The sequence below is a fragment of the Carassius carassius genome, chromosome 43, assembly GCF_963082965.1.
Source record: "Carassius carassius chromosome 43, fCarCar2.1, whole genome shotgun sequence".
Lineage (NCBI taxonomy): Eukaryota > Metazoa > Chordata > Actinopteri > Cypriniformes > Cyprinidae > Carassius > Carassius carassius.
In genome coordinates this window covers 13,138,570-13,154,377 of record NC_081797.1, presented here as the reverse complement: position 1 = coordinate 13,154,377, position 15,808 = coordinate 13,138,570, and the positions used below count along the sequence as shown (strand labels likewise).

General features: G+C 37.7%; 2 protein-coding genes across 5 annotated transcripts; both read left to right on the top strand.

The window, feature by feature from the left end:
• Positions 1-802: 802 nt before the first annotated feature.
• On the top strand, positions 803-7,069 carry ahcyl2a (adenosylhomocysteinase like 2a). Of its 3 annotated transcripts, none has more exons than XM_059535811.1 (16): positions 803-1,111; positions 3,754-3,865; positions 3,982-4,125; positions 4,219-4,319; positions 4,613-4,715; positions 4,812-4,906; positions 5,005-5,111; positions 5,216-5,332; positions 5,420-5,483; positions 5,619-5,707; positions 5,793-5,863; positions 5,951-6,045; positions 6,122-6,220; positions 6,419-6,487; positions 6,760-6,838; positions 6,945-7,069. In XM_059535811.1, exons 1-16 carry the CDS (start codon positions 824-826, stop codon positions 7,067-7,069), a joined length of 1,758 nt encoding a protein of 585 aa, XP_059391794.1. In that variant the 5' UTR covers positions 803-823. The 3 variants fall into 3 exon arrangements, with proteins under 3 accessions (XP_059391794.1, XP_059391793.1, XP_059391795.1); XM_059535810.1 differs by lacking the exon at positions 803-1,111 and adding an exon at positions 2,643-2,980; XM_059535812.1 differs by lacking the exon at positions 803-1,111 and adding an exon at positions 2,644-2,923.
• Positions 7,070-8,380: 1,311 nt separating this feature from the next.
• Positions 8,381-13,493, top strand: ppp1r3ab (protein phosphatase 1, regulatory subunit 3Ab). 2 transcript variants are annotated; one of them, XM_059536600.1, is made up of 5 exons: positions 8,381-9,342; positions 9,596-9,648; positions 9,731-9,795; positions 10,420-10,546; positions 13,241-13,493. In XM_059536600.1, exons 1-5 carry the CDS (start codon positions 8,576-8,578, stop codon positions 13,312-13,314), a joined length of 1,086 nt encoding a protein of 361 aa, XP_059392583.1. In that variant the 5' UTR covers positions 8,381-8,575; the 3' UTR covers positions 13,315-13,493. The 2 variants fall into 2 exon arrangements, with proteins under 2 accessions (XP_059392583.1, XP_059392582.1); XM_059536599.1 differs by lacking the exons at positions 8,381-9,342; positions 9,596-9,648; positions 9,731-9,795; positions 10,420-10,546 and adding an exon at positions 10,768-13,149.
• The last annotated feature ends 2,315 nt before the right edge of the window (positions 13,494-15,808 follow it).

The window sequence follows — 15,808 nt, the reverse complement described above, 5'->3', positions numbered from 1 at the left end:
AAAGTTTTTATTTATTTATTGTTTTATGTTTTTGAAAGAAATCTCTTATACTCACCCAAAAGAGAAAAAAAATTGCTCAAAATACACTAAAATATTTATACAGTAAGATATTATTACAATTTAAAATAGCTGTAGAGGTGAATTCAGATCAATTGGGATACCTTATGCCATTGGGATGATTGGGAACAACGTCCCAGTTAACCCAAAGTCTTATTATAAAATGTCATTTATTCCTGTGATGGCAGACTTGAAATTTTCTGCAACCATTATTCCAGTCTTCAGGGTTACATGATCTTTCAGAAATCATCTTAATAAGCTGATTTGCTGCTCAAGAAACAGTTCCTGTTATTACCAATATAAATATTAATATTTAATATAAACAGCGACACATTTTGATATAAAAGAACAGCATTTTCAGCCAAGAAGAATAATGTAAGAACAACATAACAATATCAAACAGTAGTAAACCAAGCCCAAGAGTACTTCATTTTTTAAATTGCTTTTGCAATTAAATTGCTAGAGATTGATCAGAGATGTACCAGAAGAAGGGAGACAGATAGCATCAAATACAGTATTTTACATTGCATTATGCCATGTGATACTGTATATACACCCATACCATATACTCTTGGGTTACATTTTTTAATGAAATCTTTTAACCCAAAAGTGTAAACTGTAATACTCTCCTCTCCTCTACCTCCATGCCATTCACACTGTTTCCACAAGGAGTTAACATGAAGGCAATGTTTATACACCTTTAAGACCCTCATCTGTTCAAAAGAGCAACTGCCTTTAACTTCAACACGCAACTAAAGACATTAAAATGGACAGCAGTCTCAACAGCAAACCAGAGATTCAGTCTGCAACTCCACCAATGGAAAACAACAACAGCATGGAAGATAGCAGCCATAATGATGAAGCTGCCATTTCTTCTGCTCTGGAAACAGTTGGAAATGGAGATTCCTCAGAACCGCCAACAATTAGCTCAAAGTTACTGAGAATGCTGGAAGCAGCAACCAACTGGCGACCTGTGCTCGTAAAAATGCAGAACAGCGAGGAAGTGTTCGAGGAAAATGAGGGAGTCGTCAGTGAAGCACCAAGAACAAAAAGAGTAAGTGCTACTGAAGCTGAATAAATACAATGGATATTAAAGGGTTGTTTAGTGTTGTGCATTATAATGTAATAACAGACTAAATGCAAGACATAAATACAATGAACTAATTCTGTAAGTCTCCCATATTTGTAATATTACTGTGTTCAGTGTGTTCCTGTTTCAAACCTTGGCTTGTATCACAAAAGCAGTGTTAACTTAGGAAAGGAAGAATCATGAATCTTAGAGTTGTTTGGGTTCTTTACCACTATTTGTCCTTGAACAATGTACTTGATCCCTCGCTTTTTCAACAGGAATATCTCTATAGCGATAGAGCTGTCGATGTCCTGTTTTATACCAGATTGAGAAAGGTTAGATGTCTTTTGCTCATTGGAGGTCATAGAAGTGCTGAGGTCAAACCTTGGAAAGGGAGAACCATGAATCTGAGTTGTTTAGCTTCTTTACCATTTGAACAAGGCACTTGATCAGTTGCTTTGATGAGAATGTCCTGTCAGCAACAGAACTGTCCATTTTCTTGTTTTATGCCACATTCAGAACTGTCTGTGTGTGCTGGACATGAAAAAGACACGCATGAATCTGAGAGTGGTGTAAGTCCTTTACCAGCAATTTGTCCTAGAACAAAGTCTGCTTTAACAGGAATGTCCCTAAAGCATCCGAGCTGTCAATGTCCTGTTTTATACCAAATTGAGAAATGGTTAAATGTCTGTTTTGGACATTGGAGTGCATAGATGTGCTGAAGTCAAACCTTGGAAATGGAGACCCATGGGTCTGAATTTTGTTGAGGATCTTTACGACCATTTTGACTTGAACAAAGTGCTTGATCCCCAGTTTCTTCAATGGGAAAGTCTCCGAAGCAACAGAGCTGTCAAAGTCCCGTTTTATGCCAGATATAAAAAGGGTTAAATGTCTGTGCTGGTCAATGGAACGCATAGAAGTGCTGAGGTCAGACTTTGGAAAGGGAGACCCATGAATCTGAATGCTGTTGAATTCCCATTTTGTCATTGAGCACTTGTCCAGGTTGTGTCAAGGAGACTTTCTCTATGAGAAGCGAAAGTTTTTTTTTTTTTTTTTCTTTCACAAGTTGGGGTAAGGGTCCACCTCTGGGTTTCAACAACAAAAAGCATTGAATCTGAGAGCCACTGAGTTTCCTTACCTCCACTGTGTCCTTAAACACTCGATCCCAGGTTGTGCCAATGGGACTGTTTCTGTGAGATGCAAATTGGCTTCTTTATACCACATGTGGTAGAGGTAAATACAGTTTCTGGTTTGGTAAATTAAATGTGCTGGGAAGCATAAGCCTTGAGTTGCCTTGTCTCCATTTTGCCCTTGAACAATGTACTTGACCCTAGGTTGCTCCAAGGGACTGTCCCTTTAGTAAAGGAACAGCAAATCATTTTGGATACAACATGCCTGCTAAATGAGGTGTAACTCAATAACCTGTTCTTGATCATCATTAACAACCCTGAACAAAGACACGGGCTGAACACAGACCAGTGCTCTTACAACCACACAGTAGCCGCTCAGTGGCACTGGGCCAGAATTAATAAATGACTTGTGGGAACTTTTGCGACCTCACAGACTTTAATCATTGTCAAATCACGTAAGCGGACAGAGGACTCTGGATATATTGTATAGGCTTTGGTCTCACAGTGTAGGATTTCATCTGACAGTGGACCCATGCTTCTCTAGCCCGCTCATTTAACATCATGGCACGACAATTACTGTTGTGGTTCAGCCTTTAAATGCTTACGTGGGAGTTGTTCTACGCATTTCTCAAGAGGATCCGACACCATGAGGAAAGTCTACAGCCTGGTTAGTCTCTCTAAAAACAGGGAATCAAAAGATGCTGTGATATCGCTTAACATCAAGGTATTTCCAGAGAAGTTGCTTTTTCTTAGGACGAGGGCATAAGATTTAAATATTAAGCACTGAAAACGATATTTTTTTTTTGTGATTAGTAGAAGTTTATATTCATTAATTTAGTCATTTTATCCTTAAGTGTTATATTATTGGTTTATTTGAATACAAATTCAATTCCATATCAAAATATATTTTGATTTACCTTATTTATATTACTGGGTGCTCAAGTATACATTTTTATTCATTACTTGCTAATCTCAGCACTTTGAAATATAATCAGATTTTTTTGTTGGCAGAGAATAAAATGGGACTACTAATGCTAAACCTAACAAACAAATGCATAATTATGAATGCCATGTTTAATTTCAACATTATTTGGTCTCTTAGATCTCTTGTCTGTATCTGAAACGAATACTTTTCTGTGTATTTACAGTATTGTGTCCTCCTAACACAATTTTAATATTTCTACCAGTAGATCATGTCTACTTATAGAATAAAAGGGGTTGTAATTATTCTATTATTTTGAGAAATCACTTTAAGATTTAGTTTTTATTTTGTTGCAGGGAATGGTTGCATTCACATTCAGATATTGAGATCTGTAATGAGATAAAAGGTTGAAAACTATTCTGAGAAATTAAAATGTTTTGGATGCAAAAAGCATTGCATTTGTATGAAGCGAATACTTCATACAAAATGATATGAAACACATTTTTATATTTTTGAGGCATCTTAAATAGATTTTATATTCAATATACAACAAAATATCATTGTTTTTTCCTCAGCAAATCCAGTATCCTGAGCAAACGCGAGAATTCGACAGTCGATTAACAAAGACGGGACGCCGCTCCCTGTCCCACTCCATTTCTCATTCCTCTACAGACAGCAACAGCTCAGGTAGGTGCCACACAAATTCCCTCCAACTGGAAAATTTACATTTTTAGTAGTTCCTTGTATTTTCATCGCAATCTTTGATCCCATTTTACTTTCTCGATTCGTTTCTCATTTTTCAGGGGGCTCAGATGCAGAAAGTCCAGAAGATGAGGTCTCTCCTCGAGACGTGCAACAGATCAACTCTAAAGGGAGCAGGGACTTCTGCATCAAAAACATCAAACTGGCAGACTTTGGCCGTCGAGAGATAGAACTTGCCGAGGATGGTAGGCATACATTATGTTTTAAAACACGTAAGCATTGTACAATATTCCAAAAGAAATGTCATAAATTTGTGCATCTGTTTTTATTAATTAAAGAGATGACTGCACTAATGGCCTTGAGAAAAGCTGCCCAGGGTGAGAAACCATTGTCAGGAGCTAAAATAGTGGGATGCACCCACGTCACGGCCCAGACAGCTGTAAGTGTCATCCCTTCACAGCATTTTAAACATATACTGTACCATGCTAAAAGAAAAAGAAACTCATACAGTAACAAAACCTGTTTTACAAGGTCAACAGCACCAAAGAAACATGAAACCCCCAACACCTCCCCTATCCCCCTACCTCAGCTGATTATATAATACAAAGATACATAAATAAGTAAATATTAGTACTGGTCAAACTACTGTTTGTTTGTTTTTGTTTTTTTTAAGATATATTCAGTATACGTATGTGTAGTATATGTACGGTATATGTACTTTTCCCTAAACAGGTGCTGTTTGAGACTCTGGGGGTATTAGGGGCTCAGTGTAGGTGGGCAGCCTGCAATATTTACTCCACTCAGGATGAAGTGGCTGCTGCTTTAGCAGAGCAAGGTAAAATAAACTCTCTGACTTTTTTTGTTTTTGTTTTTGCATGTAATTTACCTTCTTTGATTTCCCCCGTGTCTTGCCCTCTTCTCTCCATTTCAGATTTTCCAGTGTTTGCATGGAAGGGAGAATCTGAGGATGACTTCTGGTGGTGTATTGATCGCTGTGTGAATGTAGACGGCTGGGAGCCAAACATGGTACGAGTGTCTTCAGTGATATGGGACCACTTTTCCTTCAGTGTCTCTTATCTTGTGTTTTCACCTGTAAACAGAAGTTTGTTAATGCTCTTTTCTAGATCCTCGATGACGGAGGAGATATGACACATTGGATTTACAAGAAATATCCTCACCTCTTCAAGAAAGTCAAGGGTATTGTTGAAGAAAGTATCACAGGCATTCACAGGTTGAGTCACTTACTAATTCTGGTTATTTGTCACATTTGACACTGCATTGACACATGAATTGAAGCTTACAGCTTTGCAAATATTTTTGCATCACATTTATCAGACTTCATCACCTCTCTAAAGCTGGAAAACTATGTGTGCCAGCCATAAATGTGAACGACTCGGTCACTAAACAAAAGTTTGACAATCTCTACTGCTGCAGGGAGTCCATTCTGGATAGGTAAGATAATAATACAAGTGTTTCTCCATTAAATTCACAGTATTTATATGATTAAACCTACTTTCTGTCTTGTTTCAATTCTCTCAGTCTGAAAAAGACCGCTGATATCATGTTTGGGGGAAAGCAGGTGGCTGTATGTGGATATGGAGAGGTACAGTACATCTCCTGATTTCTGATAACCATTAAATGATGGTTTCTATTGTGTATATGCCACTTGAATGCAGTATCCATCACCTGCAATAGTTTAGTACAGGCCTCTGTTTTGTGTAAATATCGGTGCCTTCAGGTGGGAAAAGGTTGTTCTGCAGCTCTGAAAGCGATGGGATCTGTGGTGTATGTAACCGAAATCGACCCCATCTGTGCTCTACAAGCATGGTAAGATTAATTATTTGAAAGAAACTATCCAGAGAGTTATATTTTCCACAGTATCACTCCTGACAACCAACTGTATTTCACCTAGCATGGATGGCTTTCGATTGAACAAACTAGGTGATGTTGTGAGACAAGTGGACATGGTCATCACCTGCACAGGCAATAATATCCTAAATAAAACACAAGTCTTTGCTGTAATATTACCTTACACTGTTTGCTTAGACAGCTGACCCTTTGTCAACACAGGTAACAAAAACGTTGTTGTGCGGGAACACATGGACCTCATGAAGAATGGCTGCGTTGTCTGCAACATGGGACGCTCTAATACAGAAATCGATATTGTAAGTGGTGACAATTGATTACTTGTAATTTAATCGATTGATTTCTTGTAATTTCTGTTAACTTTTGTGTTTTCAGAGCAGTCTAAGAACCCCAGAGTTAGTATGGCAGCATGTGAGAGCGCAAGTGGATCACATTATTTGGCCTGATGGCAGGAGAATAGTCCTCCTTGCAGAGGTGAGAGAATACAGAATACTACTACAAATATAAAACCTTATATTTTTGGCATGTTAGGAAGGATTTGTGCTACAAAGCAGTGGATCTAAGAGCATGTCCTACTTGTGTAAATCATCTACATTTCCTCATTACAAACCTCATTGCATATTGGTCATTAATGTTAATGGCATAGTTACAGTTTTACCATTACCATTCTAGGGCCGTGTGCTTAATCTAAGCTCCTCCACTGTACCCATATACGTGCTTTCCATCACAGCCACCACACAGGTATGGAAGCAGTTTGCTAATACATGAATTTAAATGAGGTTTTAAGTTGGTAGCCTAAAGGCTAATGTTCTTCTTTTACGTAGCCTACACATTAAAGACTAGCTGGGCATAGCAATAAAAGTTGTAAAAGAACATTTGCATTTAGTACGACACAATGTAAATGGGAAGCATGCCAGCCTTAGGCTATAGTTGGGTTTGAAACGGTATAGTGAATGGATAGGTTGTCTCTCTAAATTTGTTAACATGTTTAGCCTTTGGTACACTTTTTGAAGGCTTTGGCATTGATCGAGCTCTTTAATGCCCCGGAGGGCCGTTACAAGCAAGACGTCTATCTCCTTCCAAAGAAACTGGGTAACAACGAAATGGATTGCCATATTTATATCCATATTTCATAATGTACCAAATCATATTTGGATAAAAATGACATCACAGAGAGATTTAATATTTTGTGTACCAGATGAGTATGTTGCAAGCCTGCACCTGCTTACTTTTGACGCACACCTGACTGAGCTCACCGATGAACAAGCCAAATACATGGGCTTGAGTAAATATGGCCCCTTCAAACCCAGTTACTACAGGTGAGGAATGTGTTTAAAAATTACAATGAAACGACTGCATTTATAGATGTGTTCTGTGAAACATTTAACACCTGCTTTGTGTTTTGGTTTGTTTTTAGGTATTAAGTCTCAGTGTGACTCATCATTTAAAAGAAAACCGACAGAAACTGATTCGACTCAGCGGGGAGTTCATTCATCCTGCTTTTCACCAACACATGATATTACCAGCTTGACCATTAAGGGTCAGAGTGTAAAAATATATAGTGAACTACAGCACTTTTTCCTCATGCTATTGTACTGCTAACCATTTTAGAGAAGGTGTCCATTCTGGTACAATGTACATTACCACTAAAGCTTCCTCAAAATAAATAAATACATAAAAGTAAAATAAAATGCAATAAATGAACATGGCATGCTACAAGTATGTTATTTAGACCCTTGCATAGTTCTCTTATCAAACACTGTATTCTGCTAAGTTTGCTTACTTCACAAATATAAAACCTGACAGGGCAAAACCACTGTTTTTACTAAGAATGACACAGATAACTTTAATCTTAAAACACTAACACATGAAAACTGGAAACACAAACTGACATTATAGAATGGAAAATGGCTTGGTGTACTCACTTTAAGTCTAGTAAAGGGGTAAAGGGTAGAATAATAGAGAGAACATCTTCTGTCCTTCAATCTTGAAGCAGGGAAAAATTCCTCAATGTGCCTATAGATGGAGGTACAGCTTTGACAAATAAAGGGCAAAGAAAGAGGGATATCTGCTTGCTTGTAGTGGCAACAATCTTGTTGGTCTCAAGTGGTTTGCAAGACAGAAATTCTGTTGATTATGATTTTCCTCCACTGTATCTTTTGTGGCCAAGTAGTTTAATAAAGGTATTTCAAAGCAGCTAGAAGTTGTGATTTTCACATTATTCTGTTACAAAATATAAATCTCTTACAAATATGGTTGACTGAGCAAAAGAAAGTAATTTTGTGTAAAATTACTCTATTTTATTATATGAAAATTGCTTGTATAAACATAAGAGAAATTATAAATATATTTATAAATGACAACAAATCCAAGCCTTTAAAACATACACAGAAAAAGCATGTGAAATTATTAAAGAGATCACCCAAAATTAAATTTCTGTCATCATTTACTTAGCCTCAAATATCTTCCTTTATTTTACAAGAAACAAGGAATTACATCAAGGCGAGTAAAGTAAGTAATCAGTAGTGATGACAGGATTTACCATTTTTGTGTGAACTGTCCCTTTAATCGTCTCCTTAAAGACATTGAGACATATATTTGCTGTCTTTGTATGCATAACAATGTTATGCTGTTTGAAGCGTGCCTCGAACATATTTATTTCATGGGTCCCCTGAGCTCTGACTGCATAGCTCAAGTGGTTTCTGTCCTAAATATAGAGTTGGCTTTTCCCTACAATGTCAAATGTAACTTGATTCCATAAGTTGAATCACAGCACGTCAGTTGCTGGCTGACCGGCTGAGTTCCTCTCACTCTGTGCCACACTGCCTGATGGAGTCGGTGGGAGTGCTATGTAGCCCCACTGGGGCCAGCTCCAACCTACTGAGCTTGCCGGCATCCTGCCCCTGGGATGAGGACGAGGAGTCACTGGGTTTGGAAGGAATCAAGCCCAAATCTTCACCCGTACCGAGACGACGGAGTTCGGTGTCCTCCGATGACTCCCTGCCTCCCCCTTCCAGCAGCCGAAGAGTGTCCTTTGCTGATGCCTTTGGTTTGAGTCTTGTGTCAGTGAAACAGTTTGATGCTTGGGGAGTAACTGACCCGTCAGGCTCTCTGAAGAGTGACTTGAATGAAGATAAGGAGTATTACATGGTTCCTCTCTTCACCCTTCCACAGACCTCTGAGGAACTAGCCTTGCGGGTTCACGAGCAGAAGCTAGAACTGGAGAGTTTGGAGTTGCTTTCTGAGACCACCACCCTAAGAGGAATCGTTCGTGTGCTGAATATTAGTTTTGATAAGATGGTCTATGTACGTACCTCTTATGATTCATGGAAGAGTCATTTTGATCTGTTGGCAGAGTATGTACCTGGGTCAAACAATGGTGGGACGGATTGTTTCTCCTTCAGACTCACACTAGTACCCCCATTTGGACAAGAGGGCGCTAGGGTCGACTTCTGTTTGCGATATGAAACATCTTTAGGCACTTTTTGGGCGAACAATAATGAAAACAACTACTCTGTGTTTTGTTGTGAAAAAATAAAGACGAAACCCCAAGACGAGAGTGAAAACAGAAGAAAAAGCTGTCTGAAAACAACCAGGTGAGAGGTCACCAACACGTCTGTTGCATAAACAGCAATAAATGTCAAAAGAAATATTCAAAAAATATCGATATGACTATACTTTTATCACATTTATATATAATGCATACTAAGTCTTGATAACAACTGATACAGATTTGATACGTAAGTGACATGCCAGAGTTAATATGCTTAAAACTACAATACTAAATGCAACAATATATATATATGCCTTTTCCCCAATTCTTAATTTTATAATTGTCTCATTTTCCAGCCTAAATGTCTCTGCTTCAACTGTTTCAGCAACAAACAATGAAGAATTTCCTGGTAATTGTCCTCCTGAAAATTACTTACAACTAGATTTGGAAATACTATACAATTCTGATAAATACATGTTTTGTTTCCTCAGATATAAATCTAAATTCAGGGTCTCTAAAGGACAACTCTGAGAAACCTGAAAGCAAGGAATTACAGGTGAGTTCTACATTTGACCAAGGATTCAACCACTGTCAACTAATTGTGTGTTTTAATGAAACAATGCATTTTTTGTATAAAACTGTATAGTGAAAACAATATTATATATTGTGCTGTGACACTAGCTGCTCTCTCAGAATGTCATGCGGTTACTGATGTTAGGCTTTGACAAGTGTTAGTGTAACATTACAGTATGTACTGTCCCAAACAAGACACTTGATAGGTCATGCTGTTCAGAGTCGCTGAGTCCAAGACCATCGAGTTATGTTGTTAAAAGTAAACCCAAGTCAATGGGCCTCACTGACTAAGCATGCGTATTGTGTATGAACTTTTTTTTTTTTGCGTATGAACCTGCATATGAACGATTTCACAAACAAATCATGATTCATTAAAACTTTCATAATAAAATGTATTCTAAATACAGAAAATCACACCATGGCCGGTCTTAATAATCTATATAAATCTACACAATTATCAGAGAGTGAGTTCAAATGTCTTGACTATCTTAAAAGTTAAAAAGATATTTCGATACGATAAGATCTTAAGAAAAGTTATTCTTTAAATTGTATTTACTGAAGACAGCATTTCATTCAGTATTTTTCACATCTATCTCTTTGGAAACAGGAGGAAATGAACAGAAACCGCAGCCGAAGAAGCAAAAGAAAGGCTGCGCGATTAGCAAAAGTCAAGGAACACTTTACTAAGAGGGAAGAAGAACAGAAACAAGGGACCAAGACCAAAGAAAGTGAAGGTACAGCAGACATCAGCATGCAGGAACATACAACATTGCTGAAGAAGACACCATGCAGTTCCCTATCACAACAAACTGCTCGACCACCAGCGTGTAACCAAATATCACCCTCTCCAGCTGAGTATAGTGGAGATTCCACTGACATCGTCAGCCAAGCTAGAACACAAGATGAAGAAGACAACATAATCCACTCCAAGACTAATTTATCCACAGCAAACACAAATTTACCCCTGGAAGACATCAGTTGTGATGAATCGATTGCATGCTTGGCTTCTGAAGTCTTGGAAGATATCCAACATCCTGAGCGAATTACTGACCAAACCGTTTCAATCAATCAAGCTGTTCCTGTATGTCAAAGTCCTGACTTGTCTATTAGCAAGAATGTTGAGGAAACATGGAAGGAATTTGAGAAGGATGCTAAGCAAAGAATTCAAAGTTTGGAACTAAGCTCTCACGAGGACATGAATATTAGCGATGGGAAACCAAAAGAGGATCTGAGTTTGAAAACTAATTCAGAGCCTCAGCTGTGCTCCCATGTCTTCACATTTGAGACCATTGTAGCCCCACTTTATCATCAGGTTTTTAAAAACATGGAAACAGAGAGAAAAAAACTCTTTCCGAAAGCTTTAGATACGTCATTTAGGAAACTAGAGGATGAGAGTCGAAGAGCGGTCACAGCCCCTGAGACCACAGACATTTGGATAGAGTCTTGCTATCTATCTACAAAACAGACAGTAGATGATGTTAATGTTGGCGTCTGCAAAGAATCAACAGAACAGAACTCACAACTTACAGTACACCCAACCAAAAAACCTCTTCCAGAGCCAAATGAGAGTAAGCATGTTAAAAACGCAGAAGCGTCTTACAATCAAAATGATTGTACCAGAGAATACCCAAGAGACATCACGTTTACTGAAACAAACCCTCCAAAAGTTACATCCATTCAGCCAGATCCTCCACAAGCAGAAGTTTCAACAGTGTGCAAACTCACAGTCACACTAGCTTTGACTGAATGCTCAATCCAGGATGATCCTTGCCAAAGTCTGCGTTTATTTCCTCAACATGGACCAGAACTTTTAGTCCCTACAAATCAAACATTAGAGTCAGATACTGAAAGCCTACCTGAACAGCTTCATCCATCATCACCCACAGCAGTTTTGAAATCTTCATCATGTTTGGATAATCAGAGGTCCTGTATAAAAACTGAAAAGTCACAGAACCAGGAGGACCCTACAATTATCCACACCAAAGAAGAGAATATATTCACACAAGCAGAATATTTAATCAACACTTCTTGCTTTCCAGCCCAAGCTCCAGAGGACAACACAAAAAGCTCTTTGAGTTCATCTGATGATAAATTAGAGCCTGACTGCTGTGAGATGAGATCGAACATTGAAAAACTTAAAGAACTCTCTCACTTACCAATAGGAAACGCTATGCCAATAGAACCATATACACAATTTGAGAACACAAAGATAAATACGAGCAATACTTTGGAGAGCTACCAAATGAATGAAAAGGAGGAACAAATACTCATGGGTTTTTCTACAAGGACTTCAGAGACGGAGCGCTTCAACATGATTCATTCTGATGCAGAACATAACACATCAGTGATTAAAGAGATGGAAGAAATTCACACAACGAAAAATGCTGAAAGCCTGGAAGAGCAACAAGAGGGAAATGGAAATCAAATTAACCAGACGGAGAAGCAGAAACAAGACAAGGAGGAGAAAGACCAAGAACCAGAAGAACAAGAAGGCGCAGAAGAAAAACATGAAAGTAAAGGAGGAATAAATATCATTGAAGATGAGTTGAAATACATAGATGATGAAGAGGACTTGGATGCAATGGAATCTGAGAAAGAAGAGAAACAACAAGCAGATGAAGATGATCTGCTTTTTCTTGAACAAGATTCAGAGGACCGTAAGCAGATCATTAGTACCAGCACTGTTGAATCATTACCACATCATATTGACTTAAAAGGTACAGAGTACTCTGAAAAAGAGGACATTCACGTCAACCTCGGTTTAGAGATATATGAGGAAACTGCTACATCTTGGCACGAATCATCTCAGAAGAATGATATCGAACTCAGCGGAAGTACGGAAGCTATGGAGAATGATTGCAACCGTTTTGAATTTATTGATAAAGAAGAGAATGTGTCCTATAAAGGTATGAAAAGTGACTGGAAAACTCTTGATGATGTGAACGATATGCACAAAAACACGGAATGCCTGGCAAAAGACAGAGATCTTGAAAACGTTGAAGACAACACCTCGACAGAATCGCAGACAGATGATGAGATGGAGCTGTACCTGAACGGTCTGAAGAATTCACAACAGTCAGTATTCAGAGAAGGTGCAATGAGTGGGAGCTACTGCAAAAGACCCTCCTTGAGCAGAGGGAGGCCGCTGGCTATGCCTTCAATCTCAGAGTCTATGGACGAGGACCAGCCGAATAGTTCCCTAGAGGATTTAACAAATATGGAGTACAACATGGAGCTGGAGAGAGCTACTCTGCCCCTAGTGGATGGGAATGAGCATGTCATTGGATGTAACGTCTTGTGGTGGAAAGAGTTTCTGTCCTATGACAATATGTCAAGGGTGACTGGATATACATTTTTGTTGATAGTGTTTTTAGTCGCAGCCTATTATTATGACTTCATTGCATGTTTTGCTTTGTATATTATTACAGTGTATTGGCTGTTTCGTCAAGAGGAGAAACAACCACTGAAAACCTCTCGGAAAGGTGACAGAGGACTGCAGTAAACATGATTTACTCGTCAACATTTGTTGGAGAACTTAGAAATGTGGAAGTGAATCCAAATATGTGTTGCTGCACATTAACATCGGATTATGTGGGGCTATGTTTATCACACAAACTTTCATAATGGCAAATACATGATTACAGTATAAAATGACTTTTGTAGATTGATGGATTGCGAATAAACTTTTACATTGACCTGCCATTTGACATTACATAAGTCAATAGGTATATTTCCTTGCTTTACCGGTAACAAAGTTTGCATACATACAATATCACAATAGTCTTTAAAAAGAGCTGGACATACAGCAAGAGATCATATGGGGTCTGTAGAAATGGCTGGGTTCTGTGCTAATGGGGCCTGGTACAGGATTAGTCTTGAAAAAAGGATTTTAGTGCAATTTCATTGACACATTTATGCATAGAGTTAATTTCATACTAAGTACCTGATTGGATTATGATTTATATACATATTATGCATACACAAAACACATAACCTGTTAACTATAATCTGTTTTTTGTTTTTTTAATAATCATGTAAATGTTTTATATCTAATAGATCTCGCAAAAAAAGCCAATAAGAACAATATTGAAGGCCCATGTAACATCTGAAGTGATTATAAAAAATTTTTTTTTTCTGTTGCAATTATTTAACAAACATTTTTCCTTACTTGGTCGTGCAAGATTATTCGAGTTACTTTGTTAATTTGTTTGGTCTGTTTACAGACTACATCAAGGATCAATATCCTCTTTTGTTTCAGTAAACCTAACGTTATGATCTTAACATCTCCAACCTGCCAACTTTTCTTCATAAGGGCATAGGTGTCGTATGGCACAGGTGTGTAAACATAATGAATAAACCATGTAAAATAAACCATAACTTCCATCGTTGTGCACTCAAAATAGATAAGATGTCTGTAAATTTGCTTTGTCCAATCAATATATTACTTTATATTGTGCATCTGCTATTATTTCAAGTTGTCTCTATCTTGTCCATTTATTGTTAGACATCTTTCATGGAACTGGCTTTCAGTGAACAAGCAGATGAGCTATGATCTCATCTCCAGGTTATAATGCTCTGCAGTTCACAGAAATATATCTAACCACAGATCTCCCCAAATAGACTCCTTTACTTTTTTAGCTGTAGATGTTTTAAGAATGTTTCAGTTGCTTCTGGCCATACAGTGAAAGTCATCGGGGTCTATAGCAACATCGTACCCAAATGACTTTTAATTGTCTGGACCAAAAAAAAAACAGGCTAATTAATGAATGAATGAATTATTTTTAAGTCATTTTTCAAAATATTGACTTTTGTGTTCAATAGAAGAAAGAACGCATAAGGGTGAATAAATTACAGAGCTAATTACACGCTAATTACACTTCCCTATAGAGTACCGGTAAACTTAAGAACACATTAATTTCGTGGCTAGATGCATGACCGCATATTTATAAGCTTATACAATAAGACACGTTGTAGTTCTTGGGGAGGAGTTTTTAGTTGAACATGCAACTATTATGGGATTATCACTCCCTCTAAATAGGCTGGAACTACAAGATGACATTTTCAAGGTTTACTCACAGAGTTATGGAAGCATATTGGTAGCAATATTCAATTTGGAATGTAATATGCAAAAGGACAATGCAATATGTAAAATGGCAATGCATTTCTGTATTTACATTTACATTTTCCAATACATTTGTGCAACATTTGGTGCAAAATGAAAATGAAAATTAAATTACATAATTTTCATTTGCCATTTCATACACTAGTTTTAATATGTAAAATGAATACTAACTTTAACACGTTATAAGTTGCTAAATTAAAATAAAAATGTATTAAAGAAATGATTAGATATGTGTAACATGTTCAAGCAAAAACTGTGGCAATTATCATTTAAATGCTATTTTTCTTAATTGCATTAACACTCACAGTCAAGACACTTACGATTGCATTTTCATTCAGTGTCTCGCAATGAATGTAGCAAAATTCAATGTGCACATTGAAAATGCATTCTGAGCTGATCACGTCTCCGCCCCCTCGCGCCATGTCAATCACCGTGTGAACAAGGCGGGGCTTGCAGAAGGTCAAGAGACTCAATACTCAAGAAGAGGATTCAAGTGAGAGAACATAGACAAGATAGTTGGTCCGTGTACTTTTTGATCACTTCGGTTTATGGCTTCAATATTTCATTCGCACTTGTGGGCGGCGCTGAAACGCTGCTTTCATCTGATTGGTCGAATCGCTCCACCTTCAGCCCTGTCTTTTCATTCTTTCAGACAGAATAAGAGTCAGTGCAAGTGCGCCACTATAATGTCTGAAACCACCTCTCACTGTTAATTAGCATAATATTTGAATCAGATGTAGCTGGGCACATAATTCGTGCTGCAAATTATTTCTAGGTTGTAGTATTGTATGAATATTGTCACACTGATAAATACAGTGCAAATAGTTATGTCTCCTTGGATAACAGTGGAAATAAATATAGTTAAATTTATTAA